Source organism: Octodon degus, unplaced genomic scaffold (genome assembly GCF_000260255.1).
Source record: "Octodon degus isolate 3935 unplaced genomic scaffold, OctDeg1.0 scaffold00022, whole genome shotgun sequence".
In the NCBI taxonomy this organism is placed as follows: Eukaryota; Metazoa; Chordata; class Mammalia; order Rodentia; family Octodontidae; genus Octodon; species Octodon degus.
Genome location: NW_004524598.1, coordinates 9,093,762 through 9,121,097, shown reverse-complemented (window position 1 = coordinate 9,121,097; position 27,336 = coordinate 9,093,762). Strand labels below are relative to the sequence as shown.

The 27,336-nt window shown below is 45.3% G+C and overlaps 2 protein-coding genes across 4 annotated transcripts in view; both read right to left on the bottom strand.

Annotated features, from left to right (window-relative positions):
* Positions 1–27,336, bottom strand: part of LOC101583468 (gamma-aminobutyric acid receptor subunit rho-1) — a 50,035-nt gene that overhangs the window by 15,996 nt on the left and 6,703 nt on the right. The window contains exons 2-5 of one of the 3 annotated variants that reach the window (XM_004628211.3): positions 10,038–10,088; positions 6,614–6,720; positions 4,440–4,507; positions 3,245–3,468 (exon numbers count right to left, since the gene is read on the bottom strand). In XM_004628211.3, the coding sequence (XP_004628268.1) occupies positions 3,245–3,468; positions 4,440–4,507; positions 6,614–6,720; positions 10,038–10,088 (450 nt within the window). Of the gene's footprint in view, positions 1–3,244; positions 3,469–4,439; positions 4,508–6,613; positions 6,721–10,037; positions 10,092–27,336 lie in introns of all 3 variants that reach the window. The other 2 variants (XM_004628210.3, XM_004628212.3) reach the window with 2 other exon arrangements.
* Positions 26,413–27,336, bottom strand: part of LOC111815841 (NADH dehydrogenase [ubiquinone] 1 alpha subcomplex subunit 1-like) — a 2,317-nt gene continuing 1,393 nt past the window's right edge. Inside the window, exon 2 of the mRNA XM_023711908.1 lies at positions 26,413–26,702. Coding sequence (XP_023567676.1) covers positions 26,491–26,702 — 212 coding nt within the window. The 3' untranslated portion in view covers positions 26,413–26,490. The remainder of the gene's footprint in view (positions 26,703–27,336) is intronic.

Genomic DNA, 27,336 nt, shown 5'->3' with positions numbered 1-27,336 from the left:
AAAAAAAAAAAAAAAAAAAGAGAGAGAGAGAAATAAAATCATCTATTTTGGGGGCACAAAGACAGGAGAGAAGGGTCTCTCTTGGTGAAGCTCCCTGGAGTTTTCCTGGACACATAGGGGTCCCCACTCCCATTTCCTCTGTCCTGCTTCTTGTGATCACACCAGCGGTGCACCAAACTAGACTTTTACACTTGCTAGATTTTTCAGAAGCCTGAAAGTCAGTTGCTGAGCAGAGCTATTCCTGAAAATTAAAATTAAATAAGTTGTTGCTACGGTTTGAGTGTATGTGTCCCTCCAAAATCCATTTGTTAGAACCGAAACTATGAAGTTGAAGAAGCTAGGTATTAAGGTATTAAGAGGCCAGGCTGGTCTTTGGGAGGTGACTAGGCCATGAGGACTCTGCCCCCTTGGATGGGATTAGTGCCCTGAGGAAGAACTAAAGGAAGCCTGCTGGCTTTCTTCCCCCGTCTCTCTTCCTTACCAGTGAGGAACAGGCCCTCACCACGCACCAAAGCTGCTGACACTTGCGTCTTGTACTTCCCAGCCTCCAGAACTCTGAGAAAATAAATTTCCATTCTTTTCACTTAATTATTTTTCTGTGTACTAGGGATTAATCCAGGGCTTCTCACAAGCCAGGAAAGTGCTCTACCTCTGAGCTTCCCTTCAGCTTATTATTATTATTATTATTATTATTATTATTATTATTACTACTACTACTATTATCATTATTTTGATATAGGATCTCACTAAGTTGCCCAAACTGGGCTCAATCATGGGCGCTTCCTGCCTTACTTAGCCTTGCAAGTAGCTGGAATTACAGGCATTTGCCCCTGTGTCCACTTAAATCTCTGTTCTTTGTAATTACCCATACTCAGGTATTATGTCAGCATAAATGGACTCAGACTGTTACATTGGGGAAAAAAAGTCATAGCACTCAAAGCTCATCAGTTCCTAATTGTGTAAGTCCGTCTTCCTGTCTCCTGGGCCCCACGGGCGGGAGAGCCACGCGTACGGTGCTGCCCACGCCTTCCCCGGCTCTGCTTTCTGGGTCATCAGGTTGGCCCCTTGAATGATCTGTGGTGGGAATATCTGCTCTACATGGATCAGCACACCACGGCTTGATTTATTGGCCTATTAGTTGTCTAGACCAAGAAAACACCTTAAAATCAAACGTAATTTGTGCCTAATATTGTTAGAGTGTTAATGGTGCAGCACAATAAGGACATATTCTTTCTTTCTATATTTGAAGTGTTTTCCAGCTTAGACAAAATACTGCTTATTTGATAAGTGAGTAGAGTTCCAGCATAGGCCGCCATTGTTCTGTTTTTGTCTTAGTAACACGCACAAAATCCAACCAGTATTCATCCAGTCTACCCTCACTTGTCAATCACATCATAGGGAAAAATGAATACAAACATGTACTCACAGTCTGCCTTTGCAGAACTATCATTGGTGATAGAATTATAAACGCTGGTTCTCATTTTGACAAGAAAAACCAAGTACTCATGTTTCAATTATATGTATATGGAATTTATAATAAAGAGTATTATATATTACTCTTAGTATTACTTGATTGGTAAATAGTAGGCTTTATTTCAGTAATGCTTATAATAAACTCTTTGTGTACTTCCCCAAGGCAAGCAGGTCAGTACACCAATGGTCACGTGTTTTATGTTCTCATTCTTTGCCTTTCTGGAGCTGCTCCACAGTTGTGTGGGTGGCTTTTAACCTTATCATACCTTGACAACCTGTCAGAAGTGAGGGCTCCAGGGAGAATGTGCCCTACATCCTTGGCCTCGACAGGAGACGCTATTTTAAGCCTTGAAAATTCCATCATCTCTCTCTAAGGCTGGTAGCTAACTGCTTGGATGTCAGGCCAGGGTGAGTATTGAGGGGTCAGGGTAAATACTCCTTTGTGATATCTGAGAAGAAACTCAGCCTCACCATCCCTGACTCCAAAGATACACCGTGTGATCACACAGGATGTCTCTTCTTAGACATTAGAGGTGGGAGGGGCCCGTCTTTCACAGTCACCAAGGCACAGGCCAAAGCAGCGTCCAGGAACCTGAACTGCATGTCTGTGCCGCACAGGAGGAGTCACTCACAAGTGACTGAATGCCTTTTCCACGAGGACCTGAGCTTCTCTACCTCCTTCCCATCCTCCTAGGAAAATGACATCATGCTGCATGCAGGGTTGAGAGAAAACTGCTGTGGTTCAGGACTCCAGAGGCAGTGAAACATTTGTAAGGCATCTACATTCATGAGAAGGAAAGATTTTAGACTTTATAAAAGTGATGTTCATAGCATCATTTAGTGTCATAAGGTGACCCAGAGCTCCATAGCTTTGTTTTTGTTTTTGGTTTTGTTTTTTTTTTTTTTGGTGGAACCGGGGATTGAACTCAGGCCCTTGTGCTTGCCAGGGAAGTGCTTATTCTACTGAGCCATCTCCCCGGCCCCCATTGTTGTTGTTTTAATGTCATGTATTTGGCACAGGGTCTCACTATGCAGCTCAGACTCGGAGTCAGTCTTCCTGTTTTCAGCTTCCCCAGTGCTGAGATTACAAGCATGTGCCACCACATCTCCTGGTCTCTGTGGCCAGCTCAGAGTGCCCAGGGTCAGGGCTGGCAGACATGTGGTGCTGGGGATCGAACCCTGGTCCCTGTGCTTGCCTAAGCAGGCGCTTAGTCCACTGAGCTATCTCTGCAGTCCCCCATAGTTTTTCAGGACAGAAAAAGTTTATCCAGGCCTGTGGCTGGCAAGATGGGGCAAAAGATTTTTTAAAAACTAAAATCCTAAGTGTTTGCCCAAAAACTGGGAACCAGAGATCAGAAAAGGGATTTTTGTTTGTTTGTTTGTTTGTTTGTTTGTTTGTTTTTAGGCAGGGTCTCACTATGTAGTTCAGGCTGGCCTCAAACTTGGAATCCTCCTGTCTCAACCTGTGCAATGCTGGGATTGTAGGAAAGTGCCACCACATAAAGTTAAATTATTTTTATCAAAGGAAACTTTAAAATCTTAAAATATCTAGGATAAGGCATAGGCCATAAATACCTTGAGAAAATTCCCCAAATATCTTTCTAATTTGAGTAATCCTTTAAAATTTCTAGTCATATGTAAAGTTGGTTTTCCTTGATGTTGACAAATTTGGCAGGTGCTGAAAAGTCAGACACTCAAAGCCCAAAAGCAAAATGGCTGGTGTGAGGTGACGTCCGTCTCTGCAAAGCTATGGGACCTGCCTTCCTCTCACCTGAGGCTGTAGAGCACCTTCCCGTCAGGCTGGACACGCAGCATGACATTGTCAGTGGTGGTGTCGTGGATGAAGGAGCGCTTGGAGTGCACGAAGAACATGTCGGGGACCCATATCTTCTTTACCAGCCGGCCATCGAATGTCATGCTGAGGTTGTTGGTGCTCGGAAAAGACAGCCTCTCGTCTTTCCAGTAGTGCCTCAGGTAGAGGGTCATGGTGAAGTCCTGGGGCAGAGGGCAGAGGGAAGCCACACAGGGTCAGTGGGGGATTCTGTGCCCAGGTCAAGCCATTGCTTGGCTGGGAATGAAACTGAGCCCAGCCAGGCCTTGCTTCTCGATCCTACAAGGGAAAGAGGACGCTAACAGGGAGGCGTTCAGCTGGAGGCCTGCAGCTGATGGTGTTCAGGAGCCCATGCCACCCTGCCATTGGCCTGTACCGTGGGGAAGCTGCTGCTGCCCACACTGACACTCAAGCTGCAAGCTGTGACACCAACGCACTCCAGCCACCAGAGAAGAAGGCGGTGGGTTAGTGCTCCAGCTCCCTTAACTCTCAGTGGTCTATTTGCTCCTTCCTGGAGAGTCCCAGTCAGACTGGGCCCCAGAGGAGTGGCTGGCTTGACAGCACAACCCTGTTTGCCTCTTCCTCTTTCCTGTCTCACTTCCTGGCCCTGCTTAGTGTTCCCAGGAATGCCTCCAAATAGAACTAATTATGCCACAATGCTCGTCTCAGGCCTGCTTCTTGGGGAGCCAAAACCAAAGGTGATGTCCTAAGAAGTCCTATGAGTTCAGCGTGAAATAGTCCGTGTTTTATCTGACTCCACCAAATTGGAATAAAGGAGAGTACTCTTGCTTCTGCATTTGTAGAGCTCCACAGAGAATCAGCTTGGCCTGGCTACTTGGTGGCCCAGTCTTAGGCCGTGCTTTTCCCATCTGAGAGCCTTTGCACAGAATAGGCGTCCTGATAGCAGAACCTGGGCACGGGGGTGGGAAGATCAAGCTTGTCATCTGGCCCTGGCCCACACCAGGAAGCAGCTTTCAGCGAGTGTCATCATTTGGCCTGGACCATCTATAAAATGAATGAGGTTCCCCCTCCCAGGGGAAATACGAGGCCAAGGAGCTGCAGGCGCACGGGGGCCCAGCGGGGACAGACCCATGTGTAGCTCCCTGCCCACAGCGCTTGTCAGGGCAGCACTTACCATGTCAACCTCAGAGATGCTGTCCAAGCTCTCCACCTGCACATCCACACCAACGGGAATGGCTGGGCCTGCGCACAGGGTAGCAAGAGTATTTATTCTTTCTCTTGAACTTTAAACCACACCCTTTTTATGAATATATAAAAGTAGAAAAAATCTTTGTTATCTTGTCCTTTATATTCACTTTTTTTTTTTCATTTATGTATTTGGTACAGGGTCTCACTATGCAGCTCAGACTCATAGTAATCCTCCTGTTTTCAGCCTCCCCAATGCTGGGATTAAGCATGCACCACCACACTCAGACTCAGTCGCTGGTTTAGCTTGCCCCGGGGTTGGGGCCAGTGCAGCATGTGGTACATTCACCTTTTTTAAAAAAATTTATTTATTTTATTTTTTTTTTGTGTGTGTGTGTGGCCAGCTCAACCCACCTGGGGGCTGGCATGTGGTGCTGGGGGATTTGAACCGCGGTCCCTTGCTTTTGCTTAGCTTAGCTTGTTCTAAGTAGGTGCTTTAGACCACTGAGCCATCTCACCAGCCCAGGTACATTCACTTTTAAATCAATCAAGAAATTAAAAATTTGGGGCCGGGGAGATGACTCAATAGGATAAGCACTTGACCGGCAAACGCAAGGATCTGAGTTCAATCCCCGGTTCCGCCAAAAAAAAAAAAAAAAAGAAATTAAAAATTAAAAATTTGGAAGTATATTTAAACCATGCCATGCACTATAAACATAGGCAAACAAGTATTTAACCTGAACTCAGAGTCATGTCAGATTTGAAGGTTTGGTCATGCCAACCTGAACTTAAACCAAGACGCAATTGCGGGTTGGCTCCCTGGAATTTCCCAAGGCCTCTCTGTTTCCCTCCCATCGTGTTTTAGTCTAAATCATCCAGATGATTCTAAAACAATGAGGTCACTACGTAGCGTTCAACTTTTGTTTCATATACTCATGATAAAGACCTAGGCAAAGGCTGGGTCGGATCTAAGGACTTGTTCCTTGGTACGAAGCCACCCATTTATTTTCTGTATTTACTTCCGTCCTTCACCCTCTTTCCTCACAGAAGCCAGTGGCTCTTGCCCGGCTGTGAGCGGCACTGCTTGGTAACAGTACCTGGAACTAAAGTCAGATTCAAATCACTTGTCAAACATAGATCTGCATCCTTGCTACATAACGGAACAGCACAATGCATCAGAATGGCCTTTAAAAACTTTAGATTTGGTATTATTTCTGGATGGCACAAACTTAAAGATGAGAAATAAAAAAGCTTCATAAATAGATTTGGCCCGTTTCCCCCACTTCCAGGATGTGGGGCAGGCATGGAATGCCCTTGAATCATAGATTGAAAAGGGGAGTCGAATCCGGCAACAACAGATTATGGAGTAGAGATTCCCTTCCAGAATCTACTTGTCCTTTGGGTGAAGCTCACCGGAAAAAATAAAGGCATGAGAATGAGTTCTAAAGCAATTTTTTTCTCTAGGAAAAATATCTAAAGCCCATAAAGGAGGAAAACCCTCTTTGACACTAAGCAGGCAGAAACCCAGCAGCTGCAGGCTAAGCCTTAAGGGCTTTGGCATTTTTCTGCACTGAATCATTATTTTCTCAAGCTATTTTCATCTAATTAAACCCAGCAGACCACACTGTACCCTTGCACAGAGCTCATCTGTCAGCTTCTAGAGGAGGGCAAACAGCCCAAGGTTGTTGGACTAAATTTCAAGATATTTTCAGGAGGAAGCGTTGGGCTGCAGCTGCCCCGTGTTCCCCCAGCTGGATGTTGGTCTTGCTGACTAGGGCTGTCCTCAGGAGCAGAGGCCTGGGGAGCACCTGGCCAGCCTAGCCTGGCTGCCAGTGGCAGGTGCTCCCGAGTGTGTGCTCAGCAGAGCCAGAGCTGGGAGGGCAGACACTCAGAAGGTGCTGCGAGCCTGGGGCTTTATCTACCTGATCTGGGGAGAGCAGAGCCCAGCAGCTGCTGGCCTTGATTTTCTTTCTTTCTCTCTCTCTCTCTCTTTTTTTTTTTTTTTTTTTTGTAGAACCAGGGATTGAACTCAGGCCCTTGCGCTTGCCAAGGAAGTGCTTATTCTGCTGAGCCATCTCCCCACCCCTGGCCTTGACTTTCTACCCGTGGACAGCTAGAAGGACCCTAAGAAGAAGACACATCCGAAAGGCGTGTGTTTCTTACCTCCAAAGCCAGGGCGCATGCTGAAATCATGGTCGTCTATCCTCAGCAGCTGCTCGGACTTCGTCAGCGGTGACTTGGTGATGTCAGGGCTGCGCTTCAGAATTGGGCTGCCGAGGGCCAGGGAAGAAACAGGTGGAGAGCACATTCTAACCAAGACAGATAAAATCCCTTGGCATTCCTACGTGATTCTGACAAGTCTGGCAAGATGTGTCAGTTCTTCCTGTAGCTGCTGGAGAATTCCTGTCCCTTTCTCCAGCTTCCTGGATAAGTAAACTGACCCACAAAGCCCAAGATAGCGATTCTTAACTACAGTGGAGCAGTTTTTAAAATAAAGATGCCCAGACCCTACCTCAGAGATTCTGATTTGGGGGTTCTTGGAATAGGGTCTGGAAAATGAGATTTTTTAAAAACTCCCTGGGCCAGAAAGATAGCTTGGCAGTCTAAGCACCTGCCTGGCAAGCCCAGGTTCAATGGCTGGTACTGCATGCCCTGCCGGCATCTGCATAGTGAGATCCTGTACCAAATAATGAATGAATTAATTAATTAATCAATTAAAAAATAAAAACAATAGCTCCCCTGGTTGGGAGTATACTAGCGTGAGCTGAGCTGTGGGTATCATCCCCAGCAGTCCTAGTCCAATGGGGTGGGGTCTTCCCAGGGGATATGAATGTGTAGCCAAGACTGACAACTACTTGTTCTGGTCTTGTAGTGCCCTGGGGAGTGGGTTGGAGGGGAAGCCAGTGGCTGGGCCGGGGACCCTGGATCTGTCTTGGCTGCACTGTGGAGGGGAAAGGGGACTTAATCTCCCATCACCTGCCCTGGCCCCATTCTGTGAGGTAGCCTCTGAATTGCACTTAGGGTAACTTTACTTACTTTCACTTCTTCCTTCTTTTTTTTTTGACGGAACCCTGGATTGAACTCAGGCCCTTGTGCTTGCCAGGAAAGCACTTATTCTACTGAGTCATCTCCCCAGCTCTTTCACTTCTTATAAACAGGTAATATATCTACAGGGTGTGACAATGTATAGTAACTTGCAGTCAAAAGTAAGCCTCCCCTTCTACCTACTCCCTCTGCCTCTGTACCCCATCCTCTCCCCATCTCTTGCCAAAGCAGGGGTTATTCTTACTGATTTTCATTTATTTATTTATTTATTTATTTATTTATTTATTTATTTTGTATGTGGCCAGTTCAGCCCACCAGGGGGCAGGGCTGGCTGGCGTGTGGTGCTGGGGGATTGAACCGTGGTCCCTGTGCTTTGCTTAGCTTAGCTTGTTCTAAGTAGGTGCTTTAGACCACTGAGCCATCTCACCAGCCCTCTTACTGATTTTCTGGTCTATGTGTCTAGAGCTTCTTTCCTTCCTTTTTTCTTTCTTTTTAATGTATATAGTACAGGGTCTATAGGGTCTCACTATATAGATCGGACTCATAGTGATTCTCCTGTTTTCAGCCTCCCAAGCACTGGGATTACAGGTGCACACCACCTCACCCAGTCTTGTTTGCCATCTCAGCATGCCCTGGTGGCGGGGCTGGCAGAGCAGGCCAGGGATTGAACCTGCCCACTGTGCTCTGCCTAAGCAGGTGTTTTAGTCCACTGAGCTATCCCGCCCTCTTTTTAACTTTTTTTTTTTAAACAATTATTTATTTATTTATTTACTTATTGTGTGTGTGTATGTGTGTATGTGTGGCCAGCTCAGCCTACCAGGGGGCGGGGCAGGCTGGCATGTGGTGCTGGGGGATCGAACCGCGGTCCCTGTGCTTTCCCAAGCTTGTTCCAAGTAGGTGCTTTAGACCACTGAGCCATCTCACCAGCCCTCTTTTTAACTTTTATTCATACATTTGCAGTATAAAAATCCAAGTTTCTTCCTTTTTTTCATTTTATGTATTTGGTACAGTGTCTCACTCTGCAGCTCAAACTTGTAGTAATATTCCTGTTTTCAGTCTCCCCAGCCTTGGGATTACAGGTATGTTCCACCACCCCTGGGTTTGGTCACTGGCTCAGTGTGCCCTGGAAGCAGGGCTGGCATGGCATGGGAGGCTGGGCTTTGAACCCTGGTCCCTGGGCTTGCCAAAGCAGGTACTTAATCTGCTGAGCTATCTCGATATCTTGCTGACCCAAAGTTTCTTATAGAGATAAGTAAATATAAATGTATACTCTTAGTTCTCTCCCTTTTTAACACAGTTCATGTTGTATAAACTCTTCTGCACCCTGCTTTCCTGTATTGACTCTGCCATGAGGTTTTTTTGCTGCATAGATTTCTGGAAAGGACACACCATCAGCTATGATAGACAACCTGGAGTCACTCACACTCTTTTGCCATTACAAGCAAAACTTCAGTGGCCTTGACCATGTTCCATTTACTCATAAGCACCACCTTGGAGCCCTCAGAAGTAGTTATCTTCCTAGCTCCTCCCTGTGCTGACAGAAGGCTGCATCCTCCTGAGTACGGAGCCACACAGGCCTGCTCTCTGGGCGTTGGCCTGACCGCTGCCCCTGGCAGGTGGTCAGAACCTGCATTACTAACCTCCCTGCTCCCTGCAGTGCTTGACTTGTAGATCTGGGATGAGGCCCAAGAATTTGCATTACCAACTCGATGTCAAAGCTGCTGATGCTATGGGTCAGGAGCCAGCACAGGGAGGGTCCGCCACGAGCATTTCCTCCTGCACACAGTGCCCAGGCTCCTCCTGGGTGGCTGGCTCAGCCCAGCCTTCAGGGCCTTATCAAAGCTGCCTGCTACAGCTGCCTGCGTCTACTCCACTTGTTTGCTTTCTTGAGACTTAGTTTTCCCAGCTGGCTAAAAGTAGAACTTTGTGGCTGGATTGGGATGAGAGGATTGAAAGGGATAGTGTGTACTGGAGGAATTTTGAAACTAGAAAGTGGTTGGTAAAGGGAAGGAGCCAAAGAACATCCTTCTGCAAGGAAGAAGGTGCCCCTGGGAGCCCAGGAGGGTCAGCCTCCTGCTTGTGGACCTGAGTAGGCAGCTGTGAACACCAAGCAAGGGTGAGAAACGCTGCTGCCCCACCCCCCTCCCTGGCAGCCTGATCCGGGATGTCTACTTCCTTTTAGTCTCTCTTCCTCTTGGCCACAACCTTTGCTTGCTGAAAATCATTATAGGTGCAAGGAAGACACCCATTTTATTTTTATTTATTTGTATTTAATACAGGGTGTACAGGGTCTCACTACACATATTGGACTTGTAGTGATCCTCCTGTTTTCAGCCTCCCAAGCGCTGGGATTACAGATACGTGCCACCATGCCCAGTCTCAATCTCGGTCTCAGTGCACCACAGGGGTAGAGCCAGCACAGCAAACGGGGGATTGAACCCTGGTCCCTGCATCTGCCTAAGCAGGTGCTTTAATCCGCTGAGCTATCTGGCCGGCCCTTAGACACCCATTTAGAACAGTTCACACACACTGAGGGCCATACCTGCCTTGCTTGTGGGCATCGTCATGTGCTTCTCGTCTCTGTCTTTGAGGCCTACTGTGAAAATAAAAAATAAAGGCATTCTATAGACAGTAAGGTACTCAAACCATCAAAGCACCCCTTGGGTCCTCCAAATTGGCCTCAAATTTAACCAGAATAAGGTACGAAAAGATGAAATTTTAGTTTGTTCGGTTACCGTTGCAATGAACATTTGCCAACTACCCACATGAACAGGGCCTGGAAAAATAATTATTTAGAAAGCTGATTTGAGGAAGTGCAGCTTAACATTCCCCTCACCCACGGACCCAGGCCTGAAACTGCCCCGGCTCTTGCAGGGGGTTAGTTCTTAAAGGCCGTGCATTGCAACCTAGAGAGGTGGTTTCTCTTGGCCCTGCCGTCTGCTGGTTATGGGGTCACGCTTCAGGTGAAGCAGGAAGAGGACGGAGAAGTGAGGCTATTTATTGCTTATCCTCGCCCCTCTTTGATGTCAGGCATTGGCCTCTTTGATGTGTGATTCTGCGCAGGGCGGTCATGCCGTCCCGCTCCCCAGCGTCGGTGTCAGCATGCCTGGTTAGTTCTCCGCGCACATCTCCGTGAGCTGTCCTTTCATTCCGCTCTCATTAGTTAAGCCTTCTGAGTGCAGTGCTGTTTCCTGCTGGGACGCCACTGATAGACAAGGACACATTAGGGCAGATGTACAGGGATTATGTTATCGGCAGCAAAATGGAGCAGAGGCAGGTGTGAACTCTACAGGGCTGAGGGGGTGGGGATCTAAGACTGGAGGTGGGGAAAGCCCCCGAGAACAGAGTCCCTTCCAGTGCCTTGCACAGAGCTGGGCCAACGGAGTCTCAGCACTTGTTAAGTGAAACGAGGGAACAGCTCCCTAAGGTCGGCTCCTGAAAAGAGAGATGGGTGGGACTGTACAAGGAGGTCGGACAGAAAACAAACTTGTCCCATCCCCCACCCCAGCCTTATTCTTCATGCCAGGGATCGAACCCAGGGCCTCATGTATGCTCGGCAAGGGTCTGCCATGGAGCTATATCCCCTCACCCATTTTATCTTGAGAGAGAGTCTTGCTAAATTGCCAGGGTTGACATTAAACTCATAATCCTCCCACCCTAGTCTCCAGAGCATTGGCCCACTTCTGCCCTGAACTTCCAGCAGGACTGGATAGAACTGCACATGGGCAACACAGCTTTGTCCCGCTCTGAGTGGCTGTCACTGTTACCTCTGCGATGCTTAGATTCTAGCCTGGAGAAGATTGAGACAGAGGATTCCTAACATCTTTCTCATTGTTGTTAAATGTTTACCCATGTGAGAACAATTACAAAATAGATTTTGCATAGTAGTGGTTGATTGTGTGCACTTGACAAGTTTGAGGGCTTAACTAAGTCAGCTCAGCTACTCCACACCCTAGAGCTGCTCGTCACCTGGACAGTAAATGGGAAGCGAGGAGGCCAGCCTGGCCTCTGTACTCTGGAGGGACCCCAGTGTTGGCCTTCAGTGTGCACATCATCGCCTGGCTTCCAAGGCAGATGCTCCAACTTCGGCCTTGGGCCCTGGCACCTTCTGGCACAGAAGGCCGTCCACATACTGGAAGCTGAAGGGTCCAGTCCAAGGACTCTCTCTCAAGATAAAATGGGTGAGGGGATGTAGCTCTGTGACAGACCCTTGCCGAGCATGCATGAAGCCCTGAGTTTGATCCCTGTCATGAAGAATAAGGCTGGGGTGGGCCACGGGACAAGTTTGTTTTCTGTCTGACCTCCTTGTAGAGTCCCACCCATCTCTCTTTTCAGGAACCCAACTTAAGGAGCTGGTTCTTCCCTCGTTTCACTTAACAAGTGCTGAGACTTTGTTGGTCCCGCTCTGTGCAAGGCACTGGAAGGGACTCTGCTCTCGGGGGCTTTCCCCACCTCCAGTCTTAGATCCCACCCCCATCAGCCTCCTGACTCAAACTTGCCTGGACACGGCAGTGGGCTCCAGACCTTGGACTGGACCCTTGAGCCTCCAGTGTGCAGGCGCCCTCTGCACACTTCCTCATCCGGCTCTTTAACAGGCTGACCACGGTAAGCCAATCCTGGCATTTCTCATACATTTGTACATCTTGTGCTTTATCTGTTTCTCTACTAAAACCCTGCCCAATACATGCTCTTATGGTTTGTGTCTAGTTGTCCCTCCCCCCAGGCCTCATGCAGTCATTGGGGCAGCTTCTAGAGTTTGTAATTAATTCATGATCCAGCACTGGTATTATGGGTGTGAGTGCTACACCCACCCTGGGGTGGGTAATCTGCATACAGTGGAAGGGAGGGAGAGAGGCCTGCTAGCTGCCTCAGCTGCTGCTCCTCCCTTTGCTCTTTGCTGTTTTCTGCCACCATGAGCCGCTGCCCGCTGCCATGTACCACTTTGCCGTGGGGCCAGCCGTTTGGACTGAAACCTCCATTCACTGTGAGCTAAGTAAACCTTTCCTTCTTTAACTTGGGGTGTTGTTGTTTTGTCCCAACAATGAGAGAAAGGTAACTGAGACTCATGCATAAAGGAAAAGTAAGGAACTCGGCAATAATCCTTGCCGTTCCATAGAGGTCCTCAGAGAGAAAGCACACAGTAACTTGCTTTTCAACTCAAGTTTCAAGATTACGGGATATTTTCATGTCATTGGCATCTTTTTATCAGCCATGGGTATAACTTTTTTTGAGGGGAGTACAATCTTTACTAAAATACAGTATAACGCCAAACAAATAATAGGAACAGCTAACACTGCTGGAGTACTCACTATCTGCTAGATATTACGTGAGCGCATATAACATATATGAAGCCTTTCCTCACAACACTCTGTGAAGCAGGCCTTATTATTATCTCCAATTTATACATGAGAAAACTAAGATACAGAGGATTTACATAACTTTTAAAAGCAATAGAACCAGGAGTCAGAGCCAAGGGCTCGGTCTCCAGGAATGAGAAGCACAGGTGGCCCTCGTCTTGCCTCCCCCTGGCAGAAATTCAGGTTCAGTACAGATGGTCTGAGCTTGTCTTCTCTTTATGTGCAGAAGTTAGAACCTTGCAAATAACTTGGTGCCAATAAGTGTGTATTGAATGAGGCCCTGGAAAGTTATGAAGGAAGAACAGACCTGTCCCACGTTGAGATGATGATGTAGGGTAACATTTGACACGGCTCTTGGCACCAACCAGAGGATGCGTGTTTTTGGAACATTTGTTTTCACTTAGGATCAAATGAAAGGCTCCCACCTGTGGGAGCTCTGGGCATCTGCTTCTTGTAAGTTCCTAGTAAGTCTGTGTGTGGGTGATGGCTTCCCACAATGGTCCTGTGAACCCCCCAGGAGGTGGGGGAGAGGTTGGGTCCTGTGATGAAGGACGTGGGGGGGGCTCATGTGGCCGGCCACCAGCAGAGCAGCTGTAAGCTCTTGGCGTGGGTAACCAAGTCAGCCTGCTATCATGCTCTCTTTCTCGCCCTCAGCCCGGGCCCCTGAGAGCACCCCACGTGCATCCAGCCTGGCTGCACTGGGCAGGTGCATCTGCTCAGAGGGTGCCGCTCTCTGGTGTGCGCAGAGGCTCTTTCCAGTCCCGCTCCCACCACCTCATGCATCAGCATTCCTCACAAAAGAAGCATCAGGCTTCCCCTTCTCTGGCTTTGCCTTCCTCTGACCCATCCATTACCCCAACTCTGGGAAATGACAGTCCCATCATGCCACTTGTCCTCTTCAAACGCCTCACTCTCTAAGTCAGGTCCATAGAGGCTGGGCATAGGCATCCATTCTAAGGCTCCTCCTGCCGTCCAGCCTCTGCTGCACTCTCTTTCAGCTTCTCATAGTTGCCAATTATATCATTAATTTTTTTTTTTTTTATGGTACTGGAGATTGAACTCAGGACCCTGCACTTGCCAAGCAAGCGCTTATTCTACTGAGCTATCTCCCCAGCCCCTATCATTAAAGTTTTTTTTAAATTTTTATTTTTTGGTACAGGGTCTTGCTTCACAGCTCAGACTCATAGTGATCCTCCTGTCTCAGCCTCCCCGGTGCTGGAATGACAGTTGTGTGCCACCACACCCAGTTTCTGGGCCAGGCACAGCACACAGTTCTACAGAAGGAACCTGGGTCCTTGTGCTTGCCAGGCAGGTGCTGAGCCCACTGAGCTATCTCCCCAGCCCTGCCAAGTATCTCTATGCTTTGCTTCTGGTATACCACGTGAAATGTGCTCCTCACCATTTGTCATGCCCCTGCTTACCCAGACAGCTCCATTTACCCCCAGAGGGCATGCCACCTCCTCCTGGAAGCATTCCTAGGTTTTTCTCCTTCCCACTGAATTCTTCTCCTGTGTACTTTCAATGGGATGTGTGCCATCCAGCATGGCAGTGTCTTTCTATCTCTCACCGTGAGATGAGCTCAGTAGAGGAGGAACTCTACCTTATACTTCTCTCGAGCTCTTTAGCAGTGTGTAGAGCTGAGGCAGAATGTAGAAGGAGAAGCACAAATGCAACACTGTGTTCCTCAGAGCTCAGAGGACTGTTAAAAAATGGGTCAGGGGGGCCAGCCAAATAGCTCAGTGGGTTAAAGCACCTGCAAGCAGGCATTAGGGGTTTGATCCCCGGGCCTGCTGTGCTGGCCCCGCCCCTGGGGTACACTGAGATGGCAATTGAGACTGGCCATGGTGGTGTGCACCTGTAATCCCAGCTCTTGGGAGGCTGTAAACAGGTGGATCACTATGAGTTCTATCTAGTAGTGAGACCCTGAACACCCCATAGACCCTTCCCTGAAATACAAAAAAAAAAAAAAAAAAAAAAAGGGGTCAGGGTAGCCAAGGCTCAGATGAGGTGAGATTCATGAGTCATGTAAAAGACTAACCAAACTCTACAGAGGTGCCATCTAGCAAGGAAATCAGGAGAAGGAATTTGCTGGTTGGAGAAGAAGACAGGACTGTTAACAGTGACAATAAGACTGAGAGTCTGCTAACAGAATCTAATTTTATTTTGATATTCCCTATCAAAGAGAAGACTCTTCAAATTGAGAGGGTATAAAACTAATTACATCCCAGGGTAGTGGACGCCATGCCATGAGATCATCCGACTTGGGTTGGTCCTCTGAGGAATCATCTGAGGACTTCAGACACAAAGCCACACCCAGAGCAGCTAAATCAGAGGCTCTCACCTACAATATTTAATTGGCAATGGAATACCCTTCTCTGACAAAACTAAACAAAAAAAGGGGATATGAATGAAGGACCATTTTGTATCTGTATGTACAAAATAAGATAGATATATAGCTACTTTCTCTTAATTCAATGAAAAGAAAGATTTGTACTAAGAGTGTTTGGACAGGATATCATGTCTGTATCCTGTACTATGAATAACCACTACAAAGACAACAGTATGCAATGTATTAATTATTGAAATTGCCTACAAATTGGTTTTGAAACTGTCTCATTGCTATTTGTTTCTCTATGAAATTAATAATAAAAAAAATAAAAATAAATCAGAGGCTCTGAGGGTGGGACACAGCCATCCACGGCCTTCCTATTCCACTGTTCAGCCAGTGTCGAGGATTCTAATTTTCAAAAATATGACTCAGGCCTACAGACTCAGGTGAATGACATCTCACAAACCTGAAGGACCTCAAAGCAAAATTAAAAGGAAGGCCAGAGACCAGAGATAAAGAGATGCTTTCTTAATAGTCACCAAAGAGAACTGTGAAAACTTCTGGGGCCAAGCTCCAGACTTACTGCTGGCCAGGTTCTAGAACTTTGGCTATAAAAAGTCAGGAACATTACAGTGTTGAATCACATCAGAGACATCAGGTCAAAGTGTGTTCAGGCAGAGCGAGACACCCTAACCTGCTCACTTTCCAGGAGAAGCCTCCAGGTTAGTGGAGCAGGAAAGGATTGCTGCAGGGCCTGTGTAGTATAAAACTATCCTCCCAACAAGGAAAACCACTAGGAACAAAAACCTGCCTAAACTTTTCTCATTGTGCCCAGCACAGGATGGCATAAGTGAAGCTCAGAGTCTCTGTGAGCTTACTGAGTTTACAATAGTCAAAGTATACATACACTGGCTCCCAAAATCCTAGTAACAACCCTGAAGTGACAGACAACTTGTGGAGGACCACCTGGATGACTCTTCTTGAAAGAAGAGCAACTTTCTCTATGTTGGCTGAGCCTGACCCTGTTTCCATGTATTGACATGTACGGAGCTGGCTGGGACTTTTCCTTATCCCTTCAGTTGGCTTTTAGCAGTGCATATCAGTCTAGCCAAGGTGCTGGTGGTAGTCTTTGAAGATGGCAGGCATTTTCCCTGGAGCCCCTCACCTACTGATCCCTAGTGTGAGCCGAGTTGATATGGGACAAAGAGCCAACGAATGCTCCAGCTGTCGGCTGGGATTGAGCCTTGAGATAGAGGCTATGACTTCCTGGGGCTTGAAAGATTACACATCAGAGCTAAAGCAGGACTTCAAAACATTAGATACTATTTCAGTTGTGTAATGCAGATCACTCTTGTGCAGATCCTCCTCTCTGCGCATTGCAGAGGTGATTCAGGGCTCCTACGTAGCCCAGCTCACAGCGCTCACCTACATCCGGCCATTCTCACTGTCACTCACCCTCAAGCCACTCCCTTCTTCACAAATGGATAAAACCTGGGTTCAGCCTTGAGTTGAGACCTTTGTTCTAGATAGCCATCACCATGGCTGGACTTAGGACCCCTTGGCTTCCCGAAACTACAAATATGCCTTAGTGTCTTTCTTTCTCACTGTGGGTTGCACTGGAAGTGGCATATTAAAATTAAATTGGCAAGCCAGGGAGATAGCCCAGCGGCACAAGGGCCTACCTGACAAGCACAAGGTCCTGACTTCCATCCCAGGTAACAAAAACAAACAAACAAACAAACAAACAAACAAAAGAACTATTGCCGAAATTAACTTGATGGGATTCCAATAACTTATCCATGGGATTACAAATACAAACTTCCTGGACTGAAACGAAGACCAAAATGGGCTCTCTACAACAGCTGATTGTGCAGTACAGAAGAAACAGCCTCCAGGACATCGAGTGCCCTGTACAAGGTCACAGAAAAAAATATACTGTAGTGCCAAGTCCCAAGCCAGTTCTTACTATGTGTAAGAAGTCTTCCTACCACTGTCTCGTTAGGCTTGCTGAGAAATTCTTGGGCTTGGCTGTTAACTCTTTGTACCCAGGCTGTACTTCAGAGGAAATCTTCAAGGACACACAACCTGGGCTCCTTTCTACCCTAGGGGACATAAATTCTAAGCTCTGATGATAAGCAGATAAGGGGCTAGGGAGGGGGCAATGGAAGCTGGAGTTGTTGTATGTAAGTGGCCAGAGAATCTTTCCTGAGAGGCTGACAAGCAGGACAAGGGCCATAAGATGGAGTTCCCTCAGTTCATTTTGCTACATACCTGATATTGCAGGTGCTAGCCCCCAGTTTCCCCACCCGGCTGTGACATTCTGTACACTCTGCTCTTTGTGCAACTCTTTGAAGCAATGAAGGTCAGCAGGCGGTGAGGAAGCCAGCCTGCTGTCCCAAAGCCCAGGTTTCCTGACTGACGGGAGACCTATTAAGTTTCTGGTCTCAAGATTTTTCTCCTCAGCTGTGAAATGAAGGATTGGGCTAGGAAGTACCTTAGAGAACTCCAGGCCTTCCCCAGAGGTGACAGAATCCCTGAGGTGTGGAGAACCACCTGAGCAGTTCCCCTTGAAAGAAGAGCAATTATCTTCATTTTGGCTGAACCTGACCCTATTTCCTTGTCTTGATATGTACAGAGCTGGCTAGGGTTTCTCTTTATCCTTTCAGTTGATCTTAAGCAATGTATATTGGTCCAGCTGAGGTGCTGGTGATGGTCTTTGAAGGTGGCATGTGTGTTTCCCTGGTAACCTACACCTGCTGCTCTCTAATATGAGCAGGGTCCAGACAGGACCAAGAGCCAGTGCTCCATGCTGCCAGCTGGGATCCAGCTTCAAGATAGAGTCTGTGACTTCCTGGGGCTTGAAAGATTATGCCAGAGTTAAAGTACTAGACCTCCGAAACATTAGGTACTATCTCAATAGCATAATGCAAATCACTTTCTCTGAATATCCTCTCTGCATATGGCAGAGGTAAATGCAGGCCACCCACCTAACCCAGCTTGCAGTACTCACCTACCTCCCATAATTCTCAGTCATTCCTCCTCAAGCCACTTTTCCTCCACTGAATAAAACCTGGGTATGGCCCTGGGTCAGCCTCTTTGTTCTGGAAAGCCTTCTTCATGGCTGGACTTAGGGCCCCTTGGCTCCCCGTTAATTATTAATATGTTTTAGTGTCTTTACTTTCACCAAGGGTTGCACTGGGAGTGGCAGATTGGAATAAACTTAGGCAGGAATAAACGCCTGCCTAAGCTTGCCTATACAATGAGATGTGAAAGAGGTCACAGTTAAAGTCCTGTTTGCTAAAAGGGAAGCTAAAAGCCCCACTGAAAGAGGTATCAGTTTCCACAGAGACCCACTAGCACTGGAGCTGTGCATTTGCTTTTTATTTACTTAATGAGTGTTCTCAGACTGTTATTTAATTGTGTTTCTTGAATTTTTATTGAAGTTGTGCACCTTTGCACATAATGAGTGCTCTGCATGTTTCACTGGGTTTATTTTTATTTATTTATTTTTTTAAAGAAGTTCAGTTTATTTTTTAAAATTTTTTATCCCATTAATATTTATTTATTTATTTATTTTTTGTGTGTGGCCAGTTCAGCCCACCAGGGGGTGGGGCTGGCTGGCATGTGGTGCTGGGGTATTGAACCGCAGTCCCTGTACTTAGCTTAGCTTAGTTTGTTCTAAGTAGGTGCTTTAGACCACTGAGCCATCTCGCCAGCCCTCACTGGGTTTAAACAGTTTGTCTCTTTCCATTCCTTACCTGGTGTATTTTTGATAATTAAAAACTGCTTTTCAATTTACAGCCTCTAGAATGTGTGTGATGATTTTGTTGGTCAACCTAGCTAGGCCGTAGTGCATAGTTTTTGGTAAAACACCACTCTAGGTATTTTTAAAGATGTGATTAAGGTTTAGATCAGTGGACTTTGAGCAAAGTAGATTACCTTGTCCAATCAGTTGAAGGTCTTTAGAGAAAAGACTGAAGTTTCCCGCAAGAGGAGGAATTCTGCCATTAGTTGGCCTTCATACTCAAGGCTTCAGTGTCAGCTCCTGTGGTACTTCCAGCCTGGAACTGCCCTGAAAATTTCAGACTAGGCAGCCCCCACATGCTTCCTAATCTATATCTCTCCTCCATCTCTCTCCTTCATTGATGGATGGATGATTAGACCAACCGACAGACAGACGACAGACAGACAGACACACCGACAGACAGACATGAGTATGTGATTGGTCTGCTCTCTGAAGATCCCCGATTAATGCACAGCATGAACTCTCCTTGACACCCAAGATGTGCATGTCTAGAAAGGTCTGAGTGTTGTGTGGATCCAACGGTGAGCAGCGGCCGTGTAGGGCAGAGACAACGAGCCCGGCTCTGACTCCCAGCTCTGGCCTATCTTGGGACCGTCTTTTGTCTGTCTGCTGCCTTCACTGGCACATGTTCCTAAGTCAACCTGATTTTTTTCTAGCATATAAACCTAACCTACCATTACCCTCTGGGAAGAAATAAGGGTGTATTGAGAGTATTTTTGTCTATTTGCTTTTTAGGTAAAATCCCAATGTAGACCATTATTTTTTTTTTCTCCTTGTACATATGCCTAAATAAAAGCTTTCTCTTTTTCTTTCTAATTATCTTTTCTTTTTAACTTTTTAAAAATGTGTCTAGTACAGGGTCTGCAGGGTCTCACTGCATAGATCGGACTCAGTGATTCTCCTGTTTTCAACCTCCCAAGTGCTGGGATTACAGGTGCCCGGTCCCAGTGCACCCCAGGGGCAGGTCGGGAACAGCACATCAGCGATCAAACCCTGCAACTTTTTAAAATTTTATTTGTACAGGTCTGAAGTTCATGTAGTTTACAATCATCTTGTGCGGGGATGTTTACATTGACATATTACAGGACCTTTCTTTCTTTCTTTTTTCCTTTTTTTTTTTTTTTTTTGCCAGCTCAGCCCATCCTGGGGCAGAGCTGGGGCAGCATGTGGTGCTGGGGATCTAACCGCAGTGCCCTGCGCCTGCCTAAGCTTGCCTATGCAGGTGCTTTAGACCCCTGAGCTGTCTCACCAGTCCCTTTCTTTTTTTAATCTCCTCCTCCTGCCCTTCGGCTCTCCTCCAGTTTCCCTATTCCATTTTTGATTCCTATTATCATTATTTGCCTTAGCCAATGTTATGGCACATTATGTTCACGTTCATTAGGGTTATTAGGTTCCTGTACATGGCACATTCTTATCTCCCCTTCCCTCCTCCTCAGCCCTCACTCTTGTTGCCTTATACCACCTCTCTAGCATGAGAGATCCATCCCTTGTCCCTTTCTATCTATTCTTTACTATTTTCTTCATTTGTACTTTGCCTCACCCGAATGAGTCATACCATATGGTATTTAAGCTTGTATATATAGTTTATTTCACTCAACATTGTATTTTCCAGGTGCACACCCTTTTCCCACAGATGTGTAGAATTTGTCATTCTTTATAGCTGAGTTGTATTTTAGCATATAGACACCACTTTTTCTCTCTCCAGGTTGCCTGTTCATGGGTCTACACGCTGCTTCCAGAACTTAGCTATTATGAATTGTGCTGCAATAAACATGGTGTGCATGCATCGCTGTAGTATAGGACAATGACTTAAGCTCCTTGGGAAAGACACCTACCAGGAAGAGCTGGGCCAGATGGAATTTCTAATTTCAGTTCTTTGAGAATTCTCCACACTGATTTCCATAATGGTTGTACTAATTTGTATCCTCCCCAACAATCCAGGAGAATTCCTTTTTATTCTAGCCATGCTGACATTTTTTATTGCTTGAATTCCTAATGATTTTGTCATTTTTTTCTGGAGTAAGATGGAATCTTAGCATTGTATTAATTTGCATTTCTCTAATGGCCAGAGATGTTGAACATTTTTAAGATGTTGGTGATCATTTGTATTTCTTTTTCTGTGAAATGTCTGTTCATTTCTCTTGCCCATTTTTTGACTGGGTCTTTAATTTAGGTGGTTTAATTTTTTTTTTTTTTTTAGTTCTTTGTATACTCTAGTTATTAGTCTTCTGTCTGAGGAGTAGCTGGCAAAAATTTTTTCCATTCTGAAGATTGTTGCTTTACTCTACTGACTGATCCTTTTTCTAGGCAAAACCTTTTTTTATGTTAATATTCCCTATCACTCTATCACTCTATCACTCTATCACTCTATCACTCTATCACTCTATCTATCTATCTATTTATTTATGTGGCCCACCCAGCCCACCCTGAGGGCAGGGCTGCTGTGGCATGTGGTGCTGGGGACTGAACTGCAGTCCCTGCATGCTTGCCTAAGCAGTCACTTTAGACCACTGAGCTATCTTGCCAACCCTGAACAAAATCTTTTTCTGTCAGATATAATCTCATTGGTAGATTCTTTTTTTTTTTTTTTTTGTATTTTAGGGACAGGGTGTTCAGGGTCTCACTACTAGATCGGACTCATAGTAATCTGCCTGTTTACAGCCTCTCAAGAGCTGGGATTACAGGCATGCACCACCACGCCCAGTCTCAATTGCTGTCTCAATGCACCCCCGGGGGGGGGGGGGCAGGGCTGGCACAGCAGGCGAGGGGATTGAATCCCTGGCCCCTGCATCTGCTGAACTATTTAGCCAGCCCTTGTTCATTGATTCTTGCTGATATTTCTTGTATAATTGAGTTTCAGTTTAGAAAATCCTTTCCTACACTTATGTCTTCAAGGGTTTTACCTATCTTATCTTCTAGTGGGTTTAACATTTAGATCTTTGATCCATTTTGATTTTAATTTAGTGTATGATAAGAGATAAGGTCTAGTTTCAATCTTTTGCAAACATCCACTGACTTTCCAGCACCACTTGCTGAATAGGTTATCTTCTTCCAACATAAGCTTTTGGCCCCTTCATTAAAGATAAGATAGTTGAATATGTCTGGGAAAGTTTCTCCATCCTCAGTTCTGTTCCACTGAGCCACAATTTTTTGTTCCAGGGCTGTGCTGTTTTTATCACTTTGTTTTGTAGTATAGTGTGAAGTCAGGTATTGGTATGCCTCCTGCTTTGCCCCAAAGTGCTTTTGCTATTCTGGGTTTCTTCAGCTCCATATGAACTTTAGGGTTGTTCTGAATACAAGCTTTCTATGCTTTCTGTCTGGAATACACTGGCTTACTTTTTTGCAGTTTAAACTCTGAATTTTTCCCACTTACGCTGACAGAATCCTCAGCTTGTATTTATCCTACTTGCTATAGAACGGTCTCTTTTTTCACCTCGTAAATATCATCTGTCTCCAACACCAACCTCACTACCTTTCTGAGGAAGCTTTGTTTGTGATTAAATTCTATTCACTGTGTATGTGAGTTTGAACATTTTTAAACCGTTTCCACAGCTGATTAGAAATATGATCTGCCAAAGAACCAAACAAATAAAAAAGAGAATGTTTGCAAAGGAGAGGCCCAGGTGACTGTCGCTGTCAAGGTGCTGATTGAAATTCTCTACCGGCCTCTTCTGCCCCCCTTTGTTGTTGGGGAAAGGAACAGTGGTGCAGCCCACTGCAGGGTGTGAGTTGCCACTGCTGTGCTCAGGAGGCTGTCATTGTCATCGCAAGGGTCCAGTTGCTTGCCTACAGTGTCACTTACTTGTGAGGCAGCTTACAGTATGGTAGGAGCCCAGGCTCAGCATTCATCAGCTTGACAGGGCCCCCACAGGGGCCACACTCCAGGGGCTAACCTCAACGGGCTACCTGATCTTTGTGCACCTCTATTTCCTGTAAAACAGGGCACTAACATGGACTTCACAGGGTTGTAGTAAGGATTAAGTGAGAAGACGTTAATTTAAAACCTATGAAATGGGGCCAGGGAGATGGCTCAGTGGAATAAGTGCTTCCCTGGCAAGTGCAAGGGCCTGAGTTCAATCCCCAGTTCTGATAAATAAATAAATAAATAAATCCTATGAAATAGCTGGTGTTCAAGTTTTTAACTTCCTAAAACATTTTCTGATGGTTAAATTTGAGTTTTGTATCTGTCAGTATAAATGTCTGTTTTGATTTTATGATGAAAGATGTAGAGGAAGTGGAAGAGTGAGGGGTGGGGAACTCCAGGTAGGTTGGGGGACTGTGGCAGGGGTTTTTTTTTTTTTGTCCATTTGGGGGCTTTGTCCTCATCTTTAAAATGAGAGGTCCTAGAAGCGCTTCAAAAGTTATCTGATGAATGTCTGTCTCCTACACTCGGCTGTCAGCACCTTAGGGGGAGAGCTCCCCTGCCACACTGGGGGAGCAGAGTACCCTCAGCACACACTGGGTGGATGAATGGATAAATTAATGAAGTACAGGATTAGCAGGGGGTAGGCCTCCCTCATTTACTTATGCCCAACATGTCCTGAGCATTTCCATGTACCGGGCATTGGACTTGACCATGAGAGAAAGGAAAATGGTGTGATTTGAGCCTTACAGGGCTCAGTCTGAAAACAGAATGGGATGAAAAAGACCTGGAAAAGCTGGTGCTGCTACTGATGCATAACGTACTGCTATTATTGGCAGATAGACAGACAGACACACAGATAGACATTGAAATTTTGGAAACCTTAACTGTGGAAAAAGTTATCCCATTTAACCATGTGGAGTTGGCATTGTACAGAAATCAGCAGCCATATTGGTCTAGACATGTTAAACTTAATTTTTTTGCTATTTCTACGGGGGTTAATGCACTGTTTTAAATTTGTCAGGTCTTGTCTATGTAAGTTTGATTACAGAAACTAATAAAGTATTCTCTAAATAATGAAAAAAAAAAAAAGAAAAAGATAAAAACAATGCTAATGACTTCTCCTGCAGAGGAGTGGCTGAGAACTGGGGAAGCTCAGAAAGAAATCACCTAGCTAGAGGCAGGCATCCCAGAAAAGATCTGTCTTTGATCTTACTTTTATTTCAAGAGATCAGTGATCTCTCTGAGCACTTCGTCCACCTCTGACCATGAGGACTTTCTTGTGAGACTGAACTCAGGACCTTCACGTCTTCAGTTGTGGCTCCAGTTTCTCTCCTGAGCTCCACACCTGTATCTCCTGCAACTCAACAGGCATCTCTTGGTATCTTGCGAGTATGCCGAGGGCCATATGTCCTACTGAACTCTGTTCTCCAAGCCACTCCTCCTCCTGCTCTCTGGTTCCTGCATTATCGACCCAATTGTATACTTTAAAAACTGAGATTTCTTTCTCACCCAGAAGCCGAGCACATTCTGGCAATTCTAGCTCTTTCAAGCTCTGAGCTCCATCTCTCCCACTCCTGTTCATCTCACTAACATTACCCAGCTCAGCCTTTCACTATATGTCACCTGCTCTCAGAAATACACTCTGAGTTCCTTTCTTCCCTTCTCTCTCTTCTCACATCCTCCCACCCACACTCGAAGAGAGAAAGCAAGCATGAACTCTTTTAACTGGAAATGGAAATCGCCCAGTCAGACCCTTTTGGGTCACAATATATGTGAATTTCTTAGTATGACAGCCAATGTCAGATAATGGTTCTTCTGGCTCTGATAGGGTCAGTTTGCCCTCCCAGGGCCTGAGCTGGCATTTCCTGGGGCCTGCAGTACAGACAGATTGTGTTTCTGTTCTTCTTAAGGAGACAGTAAGTATTGATTCATTCTAGAAACATGGCCTAGTGTCACAACATTCTGATCTTTACCCTGGATGATTCATGAAGGTAGGGTCCTAGCTAGCTATTCCTCCCATGTTTTTGTGAAAATATGAATTATTTGTGAGGACAGAGTTGAGAAAAGGGGAATGAGGTGCCCACTGAACACTGTTTAGAGGAGCAGTCATCCCAGGGTTGTGCAAGCACCGCTTCATCGTTCCCATTCGAAGCGCCTTGCCCACTTAACCCTGCGGGTGTCTGTATTTATCATATTTCTACTTTATTAGCATGAACTAGGAACAGGAGCCTCTGTACACATGACTAGCAGCTTGTGGGGTAGAGACTGCATGAAACTGAGCCATTTAAAAGTGTAGGCCACATTAAAATAAAATTTAACTTGGATGATTGGGTATATGCTGAGTCCACTTTCCACTTGGAAAAGAAGTGTGGGCAATTACATTCCAAGCTTTAAATTATACTGCCAGCTACCCAGGAAGCAACCAGAAGTCTGTGTAATAAAATAATCATATATTGACTATTAATTATCTTTATGTTATAGACGAAGATATACCTAAAGAATATTTATAATAATAAAGTGAAAGGAACTTAAGGTTCAAAAGGAAGGAACAACTGACATGAGGGAAAGGAGAAAAGAAAGAAGGAAGGGAAAAACATGGGTATATATTCAGGATAGCTTGGATAATTGTACTGCTGATTTCTACAGGTCTATTGAAAGGAACAGTTAATGCTTAAAACTCTTTCTCTTCTTTTTAATTTTTTGACCAATTTTGAATGCTTATATCTGGTAATCTGAACAATTAATTTGAAGCCAACAATATGCAATATCACAACCATCACTGAATTCTTATCACTTCAGTGAAATTCTGTATCACTTCTAATTTTTTCTTACTATTTTTATTTTCCATAACTAGAGGAGATGCTTAATTGGCAGCACATTGTGCATCATTAAATAAGTCTGTAGACTTTAGGTAAGCATGTAGACAATGTCCTAATAAATCCAACAAACTTACAAAACTATGTACATAGAGTATTCCCAAACTAGTTAGTATTCAACATACGTTTAAGAATAAGACCAGAAGAAAATACAAAAGATGTTAACAGGGTTCCTTCTAGATTTGCAGTTTGTAGGTGACCTTTTATGTTTTTAATTTTTTTCTCATGTTAAAAAGTTTAGGAGACAGTAAGTATTGATTCATTCTAGAAACATGTGTGTGGTGCTACATCCAATAATCTCAGCATTCAAGAGACTGAGGCAGGGCTGCCACGAGTGTGAGGCCAGGCTGGACTACATGGTGCATTCAAGGACAGCCTGAACTACATAGCGAGACCCTGTCTCAGAAAAAAAAGTTTAAATAATGGCCACATTATAAGGGGTTGGGACCAAGAGATGGAGGGAAGGTGGGAAGGATAGAGGGAGGGAGGGGAGAATAAGAAGAAATAGAAAGAATTGGATGTGTTATGGCAAATCAACTCCTCCAATGAATGTAATCATTGCAAACATATGCTAAAAAAATATAAAAAGACAAAGTTCTGCAGAGTAATTCTTTTTTGTTTGTTTGTTTTTCATTTTGCTTTTATTAAGCATTATATAACACACTAAATGAAACTGCACGTCACATAATATACTGCTTAAGCTTCCAGCAGGGTTAGAGGACCGTAACTGAGTTATTTTTCCATCAATCAGGAAAATGCTTCCTTAATCAATGTTCTCCAAACCCTTTGACACATAGTAATGGCTAACTCCAGAGATGTGCCTGTCTCTTTCCATCGAACTCCACAGGTAGGGAAAGTGGGCAATCCTTTTTTCCTTGCTGCTGTTACTGAACTGGTGGATGTATACAGTGGCCACTCTGAGAATGACCAAGCACATGCCCATGATGGCAGCTCCAGGTAGGATCTCGAACCACGCTCAGTGACCCAAACCCTCCAGTACTCTCAAACTGCAGAGTCATTCTTAAGAGAAATGTCTGTTTCACTCTCTGAAGTCAGGAATAGGGTAAGGATTCCTATTCTTCCTACTTATATTTGACTATAATACTAAAAGTCCTTACCAGAGCAATTAGATAAGAGAAAGAAATTAAAGGTAGGCAAGGGGCGGGGAGATGGCTCAGTAGAATAAGTGCTTCCCTGGCAAGCACAAGAGCCTGAGTTCAATCCCTGGTTCCAAAAAAAAAAAAAAAAAAAAGAAAGAAATTAAAAACTTTTATGCATAAAGGATACTATTGTCAGAGTAAAAAGTCAACTCAATGAGTGGGATAAAATATTTGTAAAATCTTATCTGGCAAGAGATTAATAACCAGGATATATAGAGAATTCTTAGCACTCAATAAAAAACAAGCAACCCAATAATAAAATAGGCAAAGATCTCAAATACGTAGTTCTGTGAAGAAGATGAACAAACTTTTCTTTCTTTTGATACTGGAGAATTGAACTTAGGACCTTGAGCTTGCCAGGCAGGTGTTTGCGCTGCTGAGCCTCATTCCCATTCCATATAAGCTTTTTCTTTTCTCCTGCTCCTCCTCCTGCTCCTCCTCCTCCTCCT